Source organism: Lethenteron reissneri, chromosome 41, assembly GCF_015708825.2.
Source record: "Lethenteron reissneri isolate LAM-NWPU_2019-01 chromosome 41, ASM1570882v1, whole genome shotgun sequence".
NCBI classification, from domain to species: Eukaryota; Metazoa; Chordata; class Hyperoartia; order Petromyzontiformes; family Petromyzontidae; genus Lethenteron; species Lethenteron reissneri.
Window position 1 is genome coordinate 1,816,197 of NC_083819.1, and position 22,014 is coordinate 1,838,210.

General features: G+C 47.6%; 1 protein-coding gene across 2 annotated transcripts; it reads left to right on the plus strand.

Annotated features, from left to right (window-relative positions):
- Window positions 1-421: 421 nt before the first annotated feature.
- On the plus strand, window positions 422-17,692 carry LOC133352629 (thymus-specific serine protease-like). Of its 2 annotated transcripts, none has more exons than XM_061568385.1 (13): window positions 422-651; window positions 1,096-1,217; window positions 3,548-3,738; window positions 4,632-4,731; window positions 5,704-5,833; window positions 6,720-6,843; window positions 7,145-7,222; window positions 8,376-8,423; window positions 9,678-9,944; window positions 10,961-11,102; window positions 13,767-13,949; window positions 15,279-15,424; window positions 17,293-17,692. In XM_061568385.1, the coding sequence occupies exons 2-13, from the start codon at window positions 1,118-1,120 to the stop codon at window positions 17,350-17,352; spliced, it is 1,569 nt and encodes a 522-aa protein (XP_061424369.1). In that variant the 5' UTR covers window positions 422-651; window positions 1,096-1,117; the 3' UTR covers window positions 17,353-17,692. The 2 variants fall into 2 exon arrangements, with proteins under 2 accessions (XP_061424369.1, XP_061424370.1); XM_061568386.1 differs by having other exon boundaries at window positions 649-669.
- The last annotated feature ends 4,322 nt before the right edge of the window (window positions 17,693-22,014 follow it).

A 22,014-nucleotide genomic window follows, 5' to 3' on the forward strand; every position in this document is an offset into this window, starting at 1 on the left:
ATTAATATTCGTGAAAAAATGTTTCCAAAATTTTACACTGTTTAGGGAAAACAAATTAAATATTTAATTACCAATTGCTTAATACTGACAGACAATCATCTGACCCATAGGTGGCAGCCATCTCAAGCTAGAGGACGCCACGCATATAAAGGATTTATAGTGAAAAAACTTTGTTTTTACTAGGTTTACTTGTTTACACTGTGATTCGTGACAGCGCCATCTGTCGGAGCGATAAGTCGCTGTTACAATCCCGTGAGCCGCCCTCCTCCACCACCGCTGCGAAGCGCAACAACATGGGACGGTCACTCGCAAATTCCGCTTCTACAAATCGGACCATGACCCAGAATCCCTGGAAATTCGTGAATGAGAATGAATCGTTGGACGGCGAAAGAAGTTGGTCCTGTCCTTCGAGCGCGTCACCCACTTGGTTTTCCTGCCACATGCAGCCGAGATCGTGGGCACAACTAATCAACAAGATCATCGTCATTGTGATCACACACCCACGTCGTCATAGTCATGTGAGCGGCGCTCGGCTCCCAACTTCAAAGGTCAAAACGCGGAAGCTCAGCCTCAGTTTCACATCCGTGTTGGCTGCGCGCATCGGGAGTCGTCACTACGAAGGGACCGGCTGTGGTTGCTGCTGCTGCCGGGGTGGGTAGCATCCTCTCTGTGCGTGTGTGGTTGATTTTGTCGCTTATATACACAGTGTGTGTGTGTGTGGTTGATTTTGTCGCTGATGTTCACAGTTTGTGTGTGTGGTTGACTTTGTCTCTGATGTTCGCATTGCGTGTGTGGTTGACTTTGTCGCTTATATACACAGTGTGTGTGTGTGTGGTTGATTTTGTCGCTGATGTTCACAGTTTGTGTGTGTGGTTGACTTTGTCTCTGATGTTCGCATTGCGTGTGTGGTTGACTTTGTCTCTGATGTTCGCATTGTGTATGTGGTTGATTTTGTCGCTGATGTTCACTGTTTGTGTGTGTGGTTGACTTTGTCTCTGATGTTCGCATTGTGTGTGTGGTTGACTTTGTCGCTGATGTTCGCATTGTGAGTGTGTGTGGTTGTCTTTATCGCTGATGTTCACATTGTGTGTGTAGAGAGTTATAAAGAGGCTTGAGAATGAAGATGCCCGGCTGCTGGTGGTGGTGCAGCATCATCCTCGCCTTGCTCGCCTGCTGCTGCTCTCTCTTCCATGTGGGGAGCGCGGCGTTTTCAGGCGGTGAGTCTCCATCGATGTGCACCAGCAGCGCGATTGTTTGTCTCTCTCTCTGTCTCTCTCCCTTCACTGGAACTTATCCCTCTCCACATTCAGCGGTCGCGTTCGCTCACGAAAGTTTCCGCTCACGAAACACAAACTCGCTTGTTGTTAGCCCACGACCCCACTCGATCTCCATCTCACAAACACCACTGCTGCCAGCGTTCCCTCTCCTCCTCCATACTCTGTCAGCTTTCTTTCACTCGTTCACGCCGTTCATTCGATCCATTCGTCGTCAATTTCTCTTTCGCCGAATTGACGAATCGTCACAGCTCTTTGGTTCTTTCGGTAAAGTCGCGTCGGTATAAAATAAATTAAATCACGGCGATATGGCCTCTTGTCACCACAGCCTCCTTTTGCCCACTTCAGCAATTGTTTCTTGCTGTGGTTGTCCCACCTGATGACGGACGCTTGTGTTGAGCCCGAAACGTCGTGATTTAATTTATTTTCTACCTACGTGACTTTACCGAAAGAACCAAAGAGTATGGATCCCTGCAGTCACGAAAACTTCAAATCTAGCATTGAGTCGTCACAGATTTGCCCACCTCATCTCCACCAACTTGACTTCCGTGCGTTGTTGTTGTTGTTGTGCCGTCGTCAATTCTCTTGCCAAGCGCCTCGGTTTTTAGGCGCTTGTTTAAATGACGCCTCGGTAAGACGAGCGATGTCAGGCGAGTCACACGTGCTTTGTGTCGTCTGGATCGGCGACTATTGGAACGCTTCTCAACACGAGGGCGTTTTTACTTTACACAATTTTATTTAACTCACTCTGTTGTATCCTCAAATCTTGTAACTCGATTTTTACCCACTTCCCAATGTGGTATCGACTGCAAACTTGGTATACTTATGTCATACCGATGACAATACTATATTCTATCATTAAAAATAAAAATATATATTTGAAACATTCTTTTTATATGTTATGTTTCGGCTTGGCTCTAATTGTCCACGCTCAACTCACGTTGGCTGTAAATCACTACTGCCCCCTTACGTTATGGCAAGCTTCAGCGCCACTTCCTGGAGTCGTGGAGTTCTTCCATTACGAGTAGGGTACATTTCATTAAAGCGTGTTAAAAAAAATTACTTATTTAAATTTCACATCAACGTAAAACCCCGTCTCTAGCACTCTTCCCGCACCGCGGCTGTCGTGCCCGACGCTAACACTAAAACCATTTACTGCTGGATTTATATTTGACCAGGTAAGGCCCACTGAGCCTATATCTAGCTCTTTTTCAGAAGTGACCTGGCCAGAAATGATAGCTCAACAAATTGACTCATCACGTGATCATTTATAGCAGCCAAATACTCTAAACACACGTTGATTCTAAATGTGGTGGGAAAAACCGGAGGACCCTGAGAAAAATGCACGCGACCACGGGGAGAGAGAGGACGTGCAAACTCCAAATATACAGGTGTCAGGGTCGGGATCAAACCCATGACTTATACTAGGCGAGGTAGTCAACGTCTCTCTCTCCCCACTTGAACGTTAATGATTCGCCATCGAGGGGTCTGTATGGCGACGGTCCTCAACGACTGGACGGCCAGATGCATGCGGCGACGTGTGTGTGAACATCTGCGTTGCGCGTGAGCGCGTCGAGTATTTGTGACGTGGTACACAACAGTGCCTTTCGCTGCACCTGCCCCCTGATGCCCACGACGTAGCATAACCTCGAAGAAGCCAACAGCTACCTGGCATCTATGGTGATCGCCCCATCCTAACAACTGAACCTTATGGCGGGACCCCGGGGGGTCCCATAAGCCCCCGGCTCTCGCATAAACGCTTAATAATTTTGGCGTGGAAAGCCAAAAGGCTGATGGACTAAATATATGTTTGTGTACATGTGAACAAATAGTGCGGCAATTTTGCTCTGGCAATGACTAGGCTGAGCGGTAGCGCATTTGCGGCTTGTTGCAGAGGTGTTCGTGATTGGAGCCCGGCAAGTGTCCTGGTTAATACTCTGGGTGAATAAAATGTAAATACGTGCCTTCTACTTGACAGTGGACGTAAAGATCCCATTAAGGTATTACGTGTGCCGCCATCATGTTACAAAGTAGCAAAATTAAAAGCTTTTGCCCATAAATTACGCAATTTAGAAACATCACAATGTCATCACCCCGACTGCAAAACTATTGCAGACGTTGCCCGAGACACAGAGCACCATTGTGTGATGGCATTGGCCTACACAACTGGCGCGGATACCACGTGTACTTATGGTTTGATTCAAATTTACAATCCGTGCCCGTTATGTGGAAAATCCCAGTCTCTGACATTCCTTGTGTCTCTCCTCCCGTAGGCCGGCATGCGTGGAGCACTCGGCAACGAATGCACGCCCATCGCCAGCTGCAGCTGCGCCAGCACTTCTGGCAGACGGTGAAGCGGGAGCGCACCATGCCCAACGCCATCCTCTCCGAAATGCCTCAGGAGAGGTTCCTCCAACAGCCGCTCGACCACTTTGACCGCCGCACCAAAGAGACGTACAAGCAGGTGACGCCGATGCCCTGAACCCTTTCCCATTCCGAGACGTCGGCAGTTTGCAGGAGCTGGTGTCCCCCGTTCACCGCTGAGTCTCGGAACGCGCAAGTGGTTCGCGTGGATTTTATTGAGAGACACGGGTAGTGCCGCTGTTTTTAAAGACACTATTCTCACCGCAGAGAGCTGTAACGACCGCACTCTGTGACAGCTGACGCCAAACTGTGTCACACGCCCTCCCGCATTGCCTTTTACTTCCGATTCCGTTCCGATGATGTACACGTAAAAACAGGTTCGTCACTGGAATGGGAAAGGGTTAATATCCTGGTTCACCACTCTAAACCACATCTCTCTCTAGGCCTGCTTCCTCGAGCTCAGCCCTTGGTGGTTTCATGTTCATCATCTTCCTTACCATTTTGTTTCTCATCTCTTGTCACGGCGTTCTCTAGCCATCTGTGTTGACTTGCCGTCAGCTTGTCCTCCGATGGCTATGATACGAAGGGGCTGTGGTGTTAAAAAACATATTTTTGCCGCTTATTGCAAAGATCCACGGTTCTAACTTGGCAGGCTGCCTTGGTTAATCCTGCAGTTGTATTAATGGTAAAACACTTGCTTTCTGCTTCACAGTGGACATTAAAGATCCCGTGGCGTCATTCAAAAGAGGAGGCCGTTGTGTGTCGGCGTCGTGGTTCAATTATGTCAAATTTGTCAAAAATTGCCTGCAAATTACTCCAACGAGTTTACACAGTGATATCACCTTCTATTAAAATACTACAGGCTATGTCTGTGAATCATAGGACCTTCCTTTGTGATAGACTTGCGCAATAAAAATGGCCTGCGTACTAAATGTACAAAAATTATTATTTAATGTTCGTCATTTTATTTTGCCTGTGTTTGTGTGCATCCAGCGTTACTGGGTGAGCAACATGAATTGGAAGAAACCTGATGGTCCTGTGTTCCTTCTCATTGGAGGAGAGGGTGCCCTGTCTGAATACGATGTGCTCGCGGGCAAGTGCAACCTTGACACACACACCTTTCCCACACCGATACAAAGACAAATATCCCCATATATACTTTTAACAGACTGTTGGGGCAAGTGGTGTTAGCGAGCACTTATCAAGGCCGGCACGGCACAGGAGGGGTGGATGGTCAACACCGTGCCTGACCACATTTGTCTCCCCAGTGCTGATATGTACACAATGCACGAGGCACTCTGTTAAGGCTGCGTCAACCTCGGAAGCCCCAGGACCGATTGATATATTCACCGCTGTTTTTGGTCATGAGTGGGAATTGAACTTGGGTCTCCAGGCTCGTAGCACTGTCCACTGACGCCTAAACATCCACTTCCCACGCAAGCAACGCAAACACGAACCCGCACCCATACATATTGTATATTGCATTCTAGATAAACAAATTACATTATTATAATAAATATTAATTCCAGTGAAATTAACAGCTTCAAGTTCCCCCACCAAATATTACATGTGTCGCCTACACGTGACTCACAATATATTAAAATTATCCATGAAATAGGTTTTTTGGGTTAGATCACGTAAATGTAAATGTGTTATTAAACCCGCCACCACCCGACACAGCCAATTACTAAGGTTTGTGACATAAACAGAACATGCCAATTCGTTACAAATACAGCACACCAGTGTGTTGGAGAGAAAATCCACATCATTTACAATCTGAATACGACGTTTCACCAGTAATTACAACTAGCTACGTGTTATATTAAAATTAGTATGTTGAACATGTTTGGTCAAATTTGACTGAACGTACATAGCTCACCATCATGACCACAGCCTCCCCCCCCCCCCCAGGTCCTTCCGGTCAAAATGAGCCATTGGTCGACTGTGTACTATGTACTATGCAATGGCTCGTGTGAGCAGCTCAACGGGCAGGGCCACTTGCAGACGGGAAGCGAGGTTTCTGACACCAGCTGCTGCCCCCCTCCCCACCCCGGCCGTGCCACAGGCGAGCACGTGGAGCTGTCCGCCAAGTACGGCGCGCTGGTGGCGGCCGTGGAGCACCGCTTCTACGGGGAGAGCATCAACCCCGACGGCTTGAAGATGGAGAACTTGCAGTACCTGTCCAGCCAGCAGGCGTACGCATGCGCACCACTCGCCGGCCGCAACACTACCCGGCCGCAACACTACCCGGCCGCACCACTCCCCTGTCACACCACTCGCTTGCCGCATGATTCTCCCCGGACACACCGCTCTACACCCATACCCCTCCACGGCGGCACCACTCTTCAGCTGCACCACTCTCTGACCACACCAACCTTCAGCCGCGCCACTTTGGCCTTCTCACACTTTGGCCGCACCACTCTTCAGCCGCACCGCTCACCGGACTCGCCACTCTCTCACCGCAGAACTCTGTGGCCACAACGCTCTCTTGGCCGCAGCAATCTTTGACCATGCCGCAATACTGACCGTGTGTGTGTTGTGGTGTGTGTGTGTGGAGAGCGGTACTGTAGCGGTTAGCGCGCTTGCTATGAATCTGGCAACCCAGGTTCAATTCCCGCTCAGCCAACACCAGTGACGATTACCTGAACCGGTCCTGGGCCTCCCCTACATCGACTCAGCCTCAAATGAGTACCCGGTGCGGTGTGTAAACATCGCCACTGGGGAGACAAAGGCGGTCAGGCGTGGTGCTGGCCACCCACCCCCTCGTGTACCGTTCCGGCCTTCATAGGTGCTCGCTAACACTACTTGCCCCTATAGTGTTAAGGCTACATGGGGGATCTTTGTCTTTGTGTGTGCCGACTGTAAATGTGTCTGTGTGACCATCGATGCAACATTTTGTCTGTCTTAGCCATGTCTAAACATGTTAGTGATGTCCATACACCCACGGCAGCCGCTGTTTGCCAGCCCATGCCAACGTTATTGTGTGGCCTGCTTCTCAGTTGGAGAACATTGCCCGCGTGCAATGAACATTGCTGTGAGATATTGTCCGGTTGTGATGTGCTCTTGTTGCTCATGATTCAGACTGGCTGACCTGGCCTCCTTCCATGCTTACCTGGTGGACACTTACAACCTGACTCGGAATAACACCTGGATCTGCTTTGGGGGCTCCTACCCAGGATCCCTGTCCGCCTGGTTCCGACTCAAGGTATCGAGAACAGCTGCTTGACATTTAGCATCATTGCTTCGCGGCTTGCCTGCCTGTTGACTAGCAATGCGATATCTCTGAGCGTTACGGGTTAAAGAGAACGTGTAGGTTAATCGCGGTGGTGCTGCATGGCTCTCCGATGTGTTCGCGGGTTCTTCCGCAACTGAATTCAGGTCAGAAGTCGCGAGTGAACATTTCAATCAGGGGACCGCAAGTTGGATGGCAGTTCCCCCAGGTAACCCTACGCACTGATCACACGCGGCTAATTTTCCTCTGATTGCACCTCTGGTTCTTTTTGCAGTTTCCACATTTGGTGTTTGCGGCCGTGGCGTCGTCGGCTCCCGTGCGTGCCCAGCTCGACTTCCAGGGCTACAACAAGGTGTGTGTTGGGTGGTGTCACTTGGAGCTTTTCACTGGCACCGCGACAGATTGCAGAGGCGCTCATGGTCTCCGAATAAAATTCTCCTGTGACTGAATCGCAGTCGTTGATAATAATAATATAACATGTTGAAAAAAACTTCTTGTATTTCTACTCTCATCATGCTTTACTCTTTTATTATTCAACTTGGTGAAAATAATGTAGGCTGCCATGGTGGAATGGTCAGCAGACTGAACATTTAATCCAGAGGTCACCAGTTTGATTGTATTAGCACGGTTGGTTACGTACGGTGCGAAAGAAGTTCAACATACATACATCTCCCAGAGCGGCGGTTGAAACACTGGGCATGTTTAGTAAATCCCCCCCCCCCAGCAGCATATATAATGTTTACACCACAATTAGTTAAGGTCACGTGTTGTGGGGTAAAATGTGGGTGCTTCCACTTCTTCCAAGATGCCTTGCGAACATGGAAGAGGTGGCTCTCTGGAGTTCCCTCTCGTGGAGCCCTTTCCACCAGCAGTGGCGTGAGTAGGAAAATTTCAGGGCTGGACCTTTATCTAGAATTAAAAGAAAGTGAACAATTGAATGAAGCTCAAGGCACAAATAGATTATTCATAATCAACGTTTTTGGGTTAGATCGCGTTACTTATAAATGTGTCGTAACCCTCCACCACCCGACACGGCCAATCGGCAAAAAGGTGTCATTTTGACAAAAGACACAACATGTTGTGGTTTCACGCTTCAACACACCGGTGGGCTAAAGCAGTGAGCTATTTGTCTTTTGTCAATGTGACACTTTTTTGCTGATTGGCCGTGTCGGGTGGTGGAGGGTTACGACACATTTATAAGTAACGCGATCTAACCCAAAAAAATTGATCATGAATAATATTGATCGTGAAAGCCTACGTGTTAAAAATAGATTAGCCTATATTTTTGGCCGTGAGAAAGTTGTGCACCACTCCGCTATCAGCATGCTTATTTGTAATATCGGAAAGTCAAAATTGGGATAACGAACTAAAGTATTTTTTTAAATTCGAATTGTCGCGTTCGGACGATAATAATTGCACCCTTTCTTTTTGACGCTCTGATAAACTTGGGACACTTTGTCGGGATGGACCGCCGTGACGGGGATCGTGGGTTGTTCTTTCCGCAGGTCGTCGCTGCAAGCTTGGCAGACACAGTCGTGGGAGGCTCCGACAAGGTGCAGATTCGCCTGGAGGGCAAAAACACAATTTTGGTTAAAAACAAGAAAAAAAAAGTAAAAAATTACAAAGTAAAAAAAAACTCGTTTGGCTGGTTCTGCTGACAATAAACAAGTCAGGAAATAGCATGCTTAAGCTTGGGTCTACGTAGCACTATCCCACACGTCTCGTCTGCAGAAGTAATTAAGTAGAATTCTGGAAGCTCATGTGCGGCTGTCAGAGCAAAATTCAGTTTTTTCCTTGAATCACTTTAATTTTGCTCTGGTTTGGGGTTTTGTGCAACGCTTTGATCAATTTGCGAGATTTTCAAGACAGTTAGGCCCTAATAGGGACACAGCTTTGTACCACACTTTCAAAGAGAGCGAATGCATAAACACTGTCACCCAGACTTGGAAAGCAATCAAAGACTGTAAGAATAAAAACGCTCCGATATGTTTTCGGATTGTGCCGCATGTTGAGCGGTAGGATGGCCGATGGTTAGCTCCATGTGCTGGGAGCTTCTTCAGCAGCTAAGTTTATCGTCAGAATTTGCGTGCAGTTTCTGAAGAACATGCAACCACATGGGTCGAAACGTTCGGAACATTATTCCGAAGAACGTGTTGTGGTACAACCCGAAAACACGTCAGGGAGTTTTTATTATCGCTACGGTATTATTTTTGAATGTGAAAATGTTTATTCATTAGCTGCCCGTCCGTAATGGGGTGGCAACGATAACCCTTGTAAACACCAGCCAATGGGAATCAACGTGGAGCATTCGGGTGTCTCTATTTGGACCTTACTCGATTAAACATTTTCCAGTTTTATCAAAGGGCTCCTCGAAACACATTAGAGAGCTATACAACACAACCACAGACTTTTACTGGATTCTGTATTGAAGATGCCGGATGCAGTTTCAAGCCAAATATAGCCTCTTAATTGCTCAATTTGCTTCTGAGAATTATTCAACCTCGCGGGGAACTGAAACATAACAATTTGCGTGTTCAATGCTCGTACACCACGCGAAATATGTTATTTGTTTGGCCACATTCCATGTTCGGTTATGGAAGATCTTACAACATACATTTGCCCACATCATTACCTGGCTTAAGCCACAAATCAATTACGAATCACGACATTGACTGCAAAAACCAACGTGTTTGTTGGGTATAAAGGGTTGCCTGAAAAAACATCGTAGAGCTGTACGGCACAACCGCAAATGCGTACGCGGGGCAGTACAACAAAAAACTTAACATCGTTGTTTGTTTTATCAACAGTGCTTGTCCCGAGTCCGCGAAGCATTCGCGACCGTTGATGCGAAGCTGATTGGAAAAGAGTTCTCGGGCCTGGAGCGAGATTTCAAGTCGTGCGTGCCGTTCGCCGGCCCCGACGACCTCGCGCTCTTCGCCAGCAACCTGGCCGACATCTTCATGTCCGTGGTTCAGTACAATCGCGAGATGCCCAACTCCGACATTCGGGCCCTGTGTGCCGCGATGATCGACACGGACAGGAGTGCCTACCAACAGCTCGTCGCCCTCAATGAGGTTCGAAGCGCTGTGCATTTTTTTTTTTTTCACGACACAAACCAACTATGGTTTATGCTCGAGCTGAGCCCATCCGTCTGTCGTGATTGCTTGTATAAAGAGGATCAAATGTGAATAAAATTTTACTATCAAGTCGTGTTGCTATCGGGGACTTACTCTGTAGAAAACCGGCCAAAATTATCAAAGGGCTTGTCCAAAACTTGGCGATAAAATTCCAGTGCCACATTGAAAATCCACTTTCTGGAGCCAAAGGCGATGACGTCACAATCCATGCACGTGCCTCGCTTCCCTGCGACGTCGGGATGTGTGACGCCACCTCATGCGATGTGCGGCTCAGAAGGTAACGCATGTTGTACAGCGTTACAAAATCCATGCGATCATTTTTATCGAGGCTCTTTTGTCAGCGGGCAGAGATTCTGTCTTTAATCAGCAGAGGGCATCCACGTGTTTGAGCCACACACAGCATTTTCATCAAAACACAGATGTGCTCCATGTGATGTCAATGTACCTGCTTTAGATTGGTACCCCCGCTGAAATTGTAGATTTAAACTAACAGAACACCTGGCGCGCACAACGCACGTGGCAGACAGGAAACACAAATGGAGAAGCTTCCCTTTAAAGTCCTCTCCGACACACGTGTGTGAACAGTTTGACCTTTTTGTTCGGCCAGGTGAGAGCAGAAATGAGACTCGTCTCTTTCGAAAATAAACTGAAAAATACGTTTTGGTGCCAGCATAAAGCACAGGGTATACTGCTTACATGTATAACATTTAAATAATATTGAGTATTTTTCACGCGTATATGTCTTTGTGTGTATATAAAAAGCTAAAGACGTCTGTGCTCAGTCAACTATACCCCCCATAACAGTATATTTTATACGTCTTGCCAATTCGGATTGTGGTTCGATTTTCCACCACAATTACCCACCCCGCGTACTTTATACACGTGTGCGGAGACGGGGCGGCCCTGTGTTCTGACCGTTCAATCCCGTGTACGTCTGTGTGTTGGCCATGCAGAACTACTTGAACATCGAGCAGCAGAATTGCTCCGACAATACTTACGCCAACTTCGTCGCCGACTTGTCGAACACGACCGCGACCCGGGTCGGCGTGGGCATGCGCCAGTGGACCTATCAGACCTGCACCGAGTTTGGCTACTGTGAGTAGAGGGCACCGCGGTGGCGAAATGTTAACTCCCTCGCCCGGTATACAGGAGGTTCGATCCCGACCCTGACGCCTGTTGTGTATTTGGAGTTTGCGCGTTCTCCCCGTGGTCGTGGGAATTTTTCTCCGGAACCTCTGGTTTTTCCCTCCACATTTAGAATCGCGCGTTTAGAGTATTTAGTTGCTTTACATTTTTCACATGGTAAGCCACTTCATCGAGCTATCATTTGTGGCCAGGTTGCTTCTCAAAAGAGCTATTTAGCTCAGTGAGCCTTACCTGGTAAAATACAACATTTTGGTTTAGTTTTAGTAGAATGTGTGTGTACTTCGCACCCATGTGATCTGTCATCGTCAGTCATGATCAGTCCACTGCTGGATGAAAGCCTAACCCAGCTGCTGCCATCTCTCGTGGTCCTGCGATATAACGATCCGTCTAGAACCTGCATACGAGATTATTTAACCGTTCCATCTCCGTCGTGGACGTGCTCTCCAGGAGCATTCCCTCCATTGGCTGCCACTCCTTTCTTATTCTTGCCCATCAGACGTCAGCCCTTCGAGCTGCCCTAGCAATGTCCTGCCCTAGCAATGTCATAGAGGTCATACATTTTATTTAAAACCACTTAAAAACTTGAAGAAATGTGACACCACATACTCGGCATGTAACAAGGCACCAAATTAATCGATTATAATTATAGTTGCCCTGACACTCTTAATGCATGAATCATGTAAGACTTAAATCGGTAACATTGTGCAGTGAAGAAATCGAGACAGAAAGGAATGAAAAGAATACAAAAGAGGTGATAAAAATTTGACAAAACCACAACCCTGAATCCTTAATCACTGGGCAATGAATGTGCGTGTGCCCCATGCTTACTTACAATATTTCCTCTATATGTACACGCTGCTGCGGTAAAACTGTTAGCAAGTTTATTTTGGGGCAAACATGGCACGTCAAGGAATGGTGTGGCCAACACAGTCACCATAGCCGGTGGTGTCCACTCTGAACACCTGGTACTCATTTTAGGCTGAATTGTCCTAGGTATGGCCCTTGAAAGGTTCAGATGTTAATCGTCATTGCTGTTATCCATAGCCTTAGAATCAAAGCCAGGGCCGCGGGAATTGTAGTGCAGTGTGCAAACCACCCAATGCCCCCACTCCACATAAGCCCACGTGTGGTTCATGGGCCAGAATTGAAATTGGTACCACCTGTGATGGCAAAAGATTGCTGTCTGTCTTTATGTGTGACCAATAAAAGCAAATTAATATCTGATGACCTTACTTATTTTAAATGGTTATCGTATTTTTCATGTTCAAACATTTCTCATGGTGCCAAACATCTGAGTTATTGACGTCATCTCCAATGTGAAAAAGTGAATTTCCATTCCTGATCCTTGACCGGTGATGTTCGTCCCTCGTCGTCGATTTGATGCCCCTCTTGAGGTCCAGCCTTAATACCTCCTCTCCTCTACCGTTGGCTTCGTCAATTCTTAACAATGCTCTCTTCCTCAATTACTCACCACCCATTCGCCCTTCCATCCTAATCGGCAAACCTCCCATTCTCGCTCCGGTTTTCGTAAACGGGATGTGCCGTTGCACCGCAGTCGATACACACCGCAGTGCCGTTTCCCGCGGCAAAGAAGGAATTGTGCGCTTGTGTTTTTTTTCGTCGTTGTGAGCTTGCGTTTATTTACTTTGTCTGAATGTACTGCTGACGTTTAACACGCCTGCCAAGCGCAGCGTCTAGAGACGCTTGGATATTTAGACGCTATCCATGCCGCCGCTATGGTTTTGCCACTCGACGTGGAACCGTCGAAGTGAAAATTATCTGATTTGGACTCTTGTGCGAATGCGCACAACGCAGTGCATTTTCTTCAGAAGTGCAGAGAGAGGCGCCCGCGTTGACTCGACGCCACAATGTACAGAGGCCTCTGCCTCCGAGATGCTCTGAATGCGGTCGGGTAGTTATCCATTCATTATTTTGTTATTTTCCCAGTTGCACGACATTTGGGATCCTGCCGCAGTGAAACGGTTGACGGTCCGATTTCCATCATCTGGCACGGCAGTTGAAATAGTTTTTTTTATCTCCCCGGCAGGTTGAGTGTGATGGAAGAGGGGGGGTGGGGGTATAGTGTGAGCTACGACCACCTCTTTCAAGACGTCCGGTAAAGTGTGAAAGAGTTGGTCAAATACGTTCTAGAGAGGCTGTCAAGAGCTCTCTCTCAAGTCGAACAAGCAATTGCAGGCCTGCCCGTTTTACCATTACATTGCGATTGCGCTCTCGCCCTCATGTCATGAGGCGAAATTGACTTCACCGTGCAACTATACCCTGCCAAGAATGTCTGTAGCACATCAATAAAAACCGAAATTACGTTTAAATATTAGAGCTGTAATTTTTTCGAAAATTAATTAAATAAAATATTCATTTAATGAGCTTTTTTTTTTGCGCAGTCGTCAGCGAGACCATCAACTCCGCTACGCTTGAGAACCTCCATTTAAACATCTCAATATTCCAAGCTTCCAACCCAGGATCGCAGTGGTGCCTATTCGTGCTATGCCACTTGGGGTCAAGCGTTTTTATCCTTCCGTCTCTCTCTCTCCCGCATGTGGTGTGTCTGCGCGTGTCTGCGCGTGTCTGCGCGTGTCTGCGCGCGCGATCCAGACCAGACGTGCGTGAGCGAGCGCGACTGCCCCTTCCTGCAGCTCATGACACTGAGCTGGAACCTGGATCTGTGCGGCCGTGTCTTCGGCGTGGACCCCGCCTCCGTCGCCAGCGCCGTGCGCTTCACCAACGAGTACTACGGCGCCGACCATCCCCGCGGCAGCCGCATCCTCTTCGTCAACGGTGCGTCGCTCGTCCCGCCGTTCGTTCGTCCGACTGTCCGCTCGTCCGACTGTCCACTCTTCGATTTAAAGCTTTCGTGACTGCAGGGATTCATCTTCTTGGTTCTTTCGGTAAAGTCACGTAGAAGGGAAATAATAAAATAATACAAATAAAACATTATCAAATAATTCGTTGTGGCCGAAACGTCGTGAGAATTATTTTATTATGTTTTATTTTTATTATTTTATTATTTCCTTTCTACGTGACTTTACCGAAAGAACCAAGAAGATGTCCACTCTTCGTTTATTTAAAGTTCCGGAAGTCTTTTGCTCTTTTACATGACGCAAAGGACCCAGTTAATGTTTTCCAGAGTAAATATTTTTTTATTGTTTATAACTGTTTTGTGGCTCATATTCTTGGTTCTTTCGGTAAAGTCACGTAGAAGGGAAACAATAAAATAATAAAAATATAAAACAATAAAATTCTCACGACGTTTCGACTGCAACACTGCAACACAAGCAATCATCATCACACCTGATGATCATCATCATCACACCTGATGATGATGATTGCTTGTGTTGCAGTCGAAACGTCGTGAGAATTTTATTGTTTTATATTTTTATTATTTTATTGTTTCCCTTCTATGTGACTTTACCGAAAGAACCAAGAATATGAATCCCTGCAGTCACGAAAGCTTTAAATCAAAATTGTTTTGTGGCTGTCAACCCACATTAATATGTTTTTTTTAAAGTATGATTTAGAGGGTTTTAAGATCTACCTTCTCCCCTCCCACACCTCCACCCCGGTCGATAGATTGTCACAGTTCTGGGTGGGATTCAATTCAACGTTCGGTTTTTTATTTTACAATCGATAACGTGGTTTCCAGTCGTGGCCCCAGGTGTTACACGAACCCATTGCATACAACGTATATAGAAGGTAAAGGTGGTAAAAGGTGCAGCCCTGCAATTACTCACTCATGAGCACTGCTGGCAGAAGGGCCTCCACTAGAAGGAGGCCTGCTCTTTGATGCTGGCCAGACATCTTGGAAGAGATGGGGAGTACCCACACTTTACCCCACCACACGTGACCTGCCAATATACTTATTGCGGTGAACCCATTTATACTGCCGGATGGACAGCTGCATTCGCATCTTGCAAGTCAGTTATGCTAACCGTCATTACACAACAGCAGCATCCTCGTAAATATAAAACTTATGATTATGCAAACATTAATTCTTAAAACGCAATTCATTCCATGCATCGTGAACTCAATAATCGTTATCAAACAGACTATTCATTGCGTCGTTCCCCCCACGGTGTAATTCTCGTCAGTGTTATTTTCCGAGTGCAGGTGACATCGACCCCTGGCACGCCCTGAGCGTCCTGCGGAACGAGACCCGTTCGGAAGTGGCAATCTTCATCAATGGCACGGCGCACTGCGCCAACATGAGTCCCACCTCTCCCAGCGACCCTCCGTCCCTCACGAACGCCCGGCTGGTGAGTCCAAGCTGAGTCACGCGCAACAGACGCGCCATTCGCTACGTCTCTGGCGCTCCGTTGCCCCGAGTGCGTCATGGTCTGGGTCCGGTTCGGCTCGGCAAATAGGCGGCGGGTAACCAGCCGCACTTGCGCGGCCCTCGGGGCTCGCTCCACTCGATGTGCCAGCGCCGCGTCACTAAACGTTCTGGCAGGGATGACCTCCGTAACATCGTCGCCAAAGGATACGTCCTGCTGAAAGTATCATCACCACCAACAACAGCAACACCGTACGTCACCGTGCTGATCAACGCGAGTTGGTGTGGGCAGGCAGCATCGATGTACAGTACAACAAATGGATTTTGCCACGCCCGGCTCTGCTGCCCACCACGTAGCCGCGCCGTAGCCCCAAGACACGTTGGTTGCACGCGGTGGTCACCCATCTGGGCTGAACGCTGGTTAGCTGCTGAGATGTGGCGCAATCGGGCTGCATTCCAGGTTATTTGACGCCACAGTGGGAACAAAAGGGTTTAGTCGGCTGAATATTAATCGCCTCTGAAAGCAGCCACTCCTGTTTTCCACCTCCAATAGACTTCAGGGACCCGGTGTGCAAGCCGGTAACGTCACCGCACGAAACCCGTTCACCATAAAAGGAGAGGTTTGCTAATCGCAGGTGATTGGGTTTGTGCACCGGCTCACAATTGCGTATTCCCTCGGCAATTCTACGACTGGTTGTTTCACGGCTGACTTTCCAAAAGCAGGATTTGTGTGTAATTCTCTGCGGCAATTAAAGGGCAACTGCGAGAAACCGTAGCACCCTTGCAAAGCCGGCGCTCGATGGAATGTGTGTACGTGCCGTGAGAGAGCCGGTAGGTTAGCCCTGTAGAGGTATACGAATGGCTCAAGGATTTTTTTATTTAGGTAACTTTTTTGTGACATCATCTTGCTTTGTCTTGCATACTTGCAACTGCTATTGAGTATATACGTTGTTGATTCTCGGGATACGTCACCCATCTAGACCACTCGTGGAGGTTACGTCCACTGCAGCGTTAAAGAAAATAGATTCCTGAGCAAGCAATGTGATGTAGTCATGGACAATTATGCATTCATTTTTACATTTCATTGGATGTGCTATTCATTGTTTATGCATTTATTTCATAAGCTTTCGTGCTTGCCATGTGCCTGTGTATGTGCCAGTTAATACCCTGGGCACCCTTACAGATGATATACTGCAGGTTAAATATATCTTCATAAATACAAAATAAAATAAATCTTGTAATTACTTGGGTGGGGGTGGGGAGGGGGTGAATCACCTCTACTACCCAGCCATGTATAATTTTGAAAAATGTTCTCTGTAAATCGGTGGTAGGTGGATTATTGCATGATTGTGACTGACTGGCGGCTTGAGAAGGCATTCATCTAGCAGAGGATTAATTCTAGCTGATGATCATTACATATCTTTTTTTATTATTCAGACCAGTCACCAATGCCTGCAACCAAAAACTATCACAGTGACATTTTTATTCATCACTTTGTCTCAATTTTATCTCTGAGAATGGAAACATTAATTTGACTGCCGTGCAACAAACATTTCTCCAGCGGGACGTGTAGAGAAGGCGCACACCCTTGTGTGTGGAGTAAAAGGGTCACTCGAAGGGATTTCAATAGCAGTTCTATGAAATCATCTTCTGTGGCCAGTTGTCTATCACATGGAATGTGCACTCCTCAGTGAGAGTTTCCGTATTGATGATGCAATGGCAGAAACACAATTTTAATAAAAGTAGTAGGGGAAAGACAGAATAAAAATTATCATGAGGATCCAGACGTTTGCGATCCGTCAAATGCTGCACACGTAACGTGTCTTTGTTTCCTTATTTTTTGTTTTGCAGAAAATCGACGAGCAGGTGGGCGATTGGCTGCATCAGGCGAAGCGTCGCCAACTTCTCTGACTCGGAGCCCCGAGTCCGTGTTGAGGTTTGGGCTTCCGGGTCGCCTTCCACCGTCCCCCACGTGGAGTATGTCCCCACCTTTCACTCGCACGGCGTTTTTGAGAGGGAGAAGCCATCGAGAAGCCATCGAGAAGCCATCGAGATTTTCCCCGGGTTGATTTTGAGATTTTTCTCACTGCAATCGTGCGTTGTGATGACGTTTTGTAAATACCTCGTGAATTTGTTTTCAATTAATTTTTTTGTAATTGACACCTTCTGATTGCTGTGGTATGCTTTGGGATTGTCTACTTTATCGTCAAGTCTGTGTGCACTAATGCGATTTTTAACGGCGCTAAGCGTTAATAAAAGATTGATATTTTTCAAACATGTGTCTATTTCTTTTTTATAAGTACTTCCTAGTACTGTGATAAGAGTGCAGCACGTGTAGGGAGTACAACCCCCATGAATGCATTTGTAAAGGTTTCCAACTCGGGATGCAATTGTGAATGCGTATTAGCTCCGTCAGTCTGTCCATCTGTCTGCTCGTAATACGCAGGCGCATTCACGATGATCCAGTACGAGCGAACGCTTCGTTCAAAGTTGTGTTTTTAATTCAAGACAACTGAAAACTAGCCAAATGGATGGAAGGGTTACTCAAAACATGGGAGACAAAAACAATTCCAAAAGGACTATTTGTAAATATGTAATCACATTTTCCCCCCTCCGCTTGCGTACTGCTAATGATGAATTGCCCAACACAAACGCATGTCGGAAATGGTGACGACGTTTGCTGAGTTGCCTGCCACGCGTGATCTCCACAAGAGATCTCTGTCACTGCCCATTGCTTTGACACTACAAGTCAAAAAATACCCGAGATGCGGGTGGCTGAGTGGCCCTTTGGACTAATGCTCTGTCAGAACGCCGGATCAACAATAACATTCTTCGTTGAAATCTCAGGAATTGGCTAGCGCGCTGTGGTTGCTGTTATCCAGCGATGCAGTGCAGTCATCGTGGATATCTCTCTACCTTGAATTTATTTTAGCAGTTGGTTACCAAACAACATTGGCACTCAATCTCGTTCACAGCACTTTATGCAACGCTGTACTCATGATAATTCACAGCCCCCTTGTTAATCCACTGCTGGACGGAGGCCACGCAAAGCTGCGTTGGCCATCGTGGTTGTACGACCGCGATCTCACGGAGGTCAGTGCGGGTTGGCAAAACGGGGCCGAGTGGCAGATGCCAATCGTCACTGACGTTAGCCATGTCTGGGAATTTAACTCAGTTTGCTGGGCTCGTAGATAACCTCTGTACCACTACATCGCCAGATGTACATTACTGCATGGGAGACGCAGGATACGTAATCAATGATTATTGTTGTTGCTGAATTGTAACACCCATGTATGGCGCATATGTTTGCAGCTTCACAATTCCAAAAGCATTGATCGTGAAATATACATTTGACAACGCATCATCAACATGACAAGACGGGGGTCACATTAAGCTCGCGTGACCAAAGATTTCCAACGTCTTAAAGACGGATCGCTGAACTTCATTGAGCTTGCCGTGAAGGGTTGTTTATGATGCCCATTGTATCCGTCTCATCAGATCTCACAAGCTAAGCAAACTGAAGCCTGGCCTAGTGCTTTAATGGGGCGGTCGCCTTGCGTAAAATTAAAGGGGGTGTTGTCGGTTGCTCCGGCTGTACGTTGTCAGCAGAGGGCAGTGCAGCCAGAACCATTGTGCTGGACTATCCGCCTCGCCACCCCCAAACCCGCACTGACCAGCATGGTGAAGTATGGTCAATGACCCCTCACGACTCGCGTTGTGGGTGTGCCCTCATCAAGCACTGCATTAACCAAAGGGCTGTGTGCGCGCAATACATTCTGGCATTTTACACATCAGAATTTCCAAACATCTTTTCACAAACGCTCCAAGCATCGTTCCCATTTCTTGGGAGTCTTTTGGCACTTGAAGCCTGCTTCACGGTTTCGGTGACCCTGTGTTTTTTTTTTATTTTCGCCCAATCATGTCCGCCGTTGGAGGAGAGAGATATTTGGAATTCCGCTGTCTGTTGAGTGGCTTAGTCTCCATACCGAAGAGAATTTCCAGGGCACATTCAACCATTAATCCCTACTTTTCTTCGCTTGTTCAGTCTGCATTGGTGAAAATTACCGACGCAGAGTCTACTGTGTACGGCTCGAGCCGAAGATTGATGCGTTGCACATGGTTTGCTTTTTTTTGCTTCTGAACGAAAGCCATTCGTTTTGAAAACTGCTTTGCAGTCATGTGATTGCACCCACCCACAAGTGATGTCACCTTTTGGCAAAGCCGCCTGCCGGGATGTCGAAGCGTGCTTCTTTCTCCCTTTGCTCGGTCATTCGTCGCTCTCGCTCTGGAATCGCCACGCGATGTGGAGAGATGGGATTGTTGCCAGCCCGCAAAGCTTAAACATGCCCACCCTTGGCACTTAGAAAATTGCTAACGATTAAATATGCACAATAAACATTTCTTAATGTGTTTTTCCTTTTTTTGCCGATGATCAAATCAACCAAAATGGGACCAATTTCATCAGTGGATAGACAAAGGGGCTTTACGTGCACACGTGGTTTATTTGTGCACTAACCTAATTATCCTGATGGCTTACGCCCACGCACGGCTTCCAGTGAAGCATTGTTAATGAACACTGAATAATTAAACGTGTGTACCCACTTCTGTCCAGACAGCGGTAAAGAAATGGCCATTTACCCACTTGGCATGGGCGAGAGTGCGCATGCTCAGGCCTCTTCCGTGGTGTCTGATCAGTGTGGAAGAGCAGGCCAAGTACCCTCTCGAGGGGCGCTCTATGTATCTGCCTCAAGGGGATGCCCTTCTGCCAGCAGTGAGAAAGTGCGGGGATGCACCTTTATCTCTTTCGCTGCATGTCTCGCGGTCTCCGAGCGGGCCCGATTGAGCTGTGGAGGGGTCACGGGGAACCCTTCCGTTCACATAAATCGCAGTTGACGTGCACCGCTGACCTCCGCCTGCTGTAGAGATTCGGCGTTAATCGGACACGCGTGCCGCAGTCCGGCAACAGCCATCCTTGTCTCGTACCGTTTTCTAGGTTTTTTTTCCACCCACAGGGTGGGCGGCGTGAAAGTGCCTCGCCTCCAACTCGCCGTCTCTCCACATCGCCAATCTCCACCCGTGTTGTCAATCTCCGCATTCCCCAATCCAATCGCTTCGCTCGTGCCTGGCGATGCTGTGGTCTCGCTTCTCTTCCGCCGACTTTGCAGCGATGGGTCCGATTGTTGTCGCTCTGATTCGCGCTTTCGAACGCTCCTCTTCTTCGTGACGCACACCTCTTCCACAAGTGGCAAAACACAATGACCCGCAGTGCGACCGCCACCACCCCAACCAATGGCTCGTAACGTGAACGACCTGCATTGTACGGCGGCATGGACAGTATTACACGAGCTGCTCCCAAAGCTGTCGCCCGGCTCACATGCTTAATACCCGGCTGAAGTATTTACACATACTTGCCGTACACTGGAAGAAAAAGTGGGTGAATCATCCCCGTGGAAAATATAAGTCTGCCGGTTAAAATGCAAACAGTCCAAACGTGTTGTTAATTTCAGGACCTACATTGACACATTGACATGGAGTCTTGGCGCTGCGGTTGGTAGTACGATACACTATAAACCTGGTGACCTGAAATCGATTGCTGTCCAACAGGAATGATATATCTCAGCCAGTCCTAGTCACCCCCTTCACCAGCCCGTCCTGACCAGTGTCGTGAAGTATGCTTTTATAAGTCCCACGACCGACCGACAGAATGGGGAGGCCTTCACCCAGTAGTGGATTGCCAAAGGATCGCAGATGTAGTTGTATTTTATTATGGACACCCATAATTACATATCATGGGCGAGATGTGAACGGATGATGGCAATATCACTCAGGGAAAGGAGTTGGAATGAAGAAGCCCTAGTAGGAGCTACGAATAGTATCTGTAAAGGAAGGCTAGATGTGTTGGAAAGAGACAAAGAAGATGCATTTAGAAGGGCTATGGAGATTAGAAACCCATAGATTAGCATACAGAACCATGGGCGTATACATAGACCCATAGATTAGAATGGCTATGTAGACGCCACTGGCACAGCGCAAGAGGAGTCGAAGGAGATTGGGAGGTGGTGAAACGAGATATGAGGGCAGTGGACATGACGAGAGAGGGGGCACAACATAAAAGCACGTGGAGAAGAAAAATATAAGCAGCCGATGCCATGTGACCAATGACATGTTCTGGCTTGGAAGAAGAAGACTTCAATGCCGTATTAAAAGGGCGACATCCAAAGATAATGAACACGTGGGACTGCTGTGTTACAAGGCATTGGCAGGCACAAGGGAGGCATTTAGACTGCGCTGCAGACTCCTACGCATTCCAGTCCGCGTGCCAGGAACTCTTGAGGTTGATTGCAGGTCCCCGCATAGCACGATGCACGATTCTTTCTCGTGCAATGTGCAGCGTGCACGTTATAGTTGCCGCGTGCAGCTCGGGTACCGCCGTATTCTCCCGTTTATAAGACGCTCCAGGAACGTAAGACGCACCCCAAACTTGTGCCCGATGTCAATTTACAGAAATTTGGTCATACGCAGACACACCTATCAGGTTATAAATATGCACCCAGCAAATTTTGCTGTCATATA

What these genes read in the sequence shown, in the direction of transcription:
- LOC133352629 (XM_061568385.1), top strand. Translation starts at nt 1,118, where the DNA reads ATGAAGATGCCCGGCTGCTGGTGGTGGTGCAGCATCATCCTCGCCTTG. An exon ending in CCAAAGAGACGTACAAGCAG is followed by an intron (nt 3,739 to 4,631) that starts GTGACGCCGATG and finishes GTGTGCATCCAG; the next exon opens with CGTTACTGGGTGAGCAACAT. An exon ending in CTGCACCGAGTTTGGCTACT is followed by an intron (nt 11,103 to 13,766) that starts GTGAGTAGAGGG and finishes CGCGCGATCCAG; the next exon opens with ACCAGACGTGCGTGAGCGAG.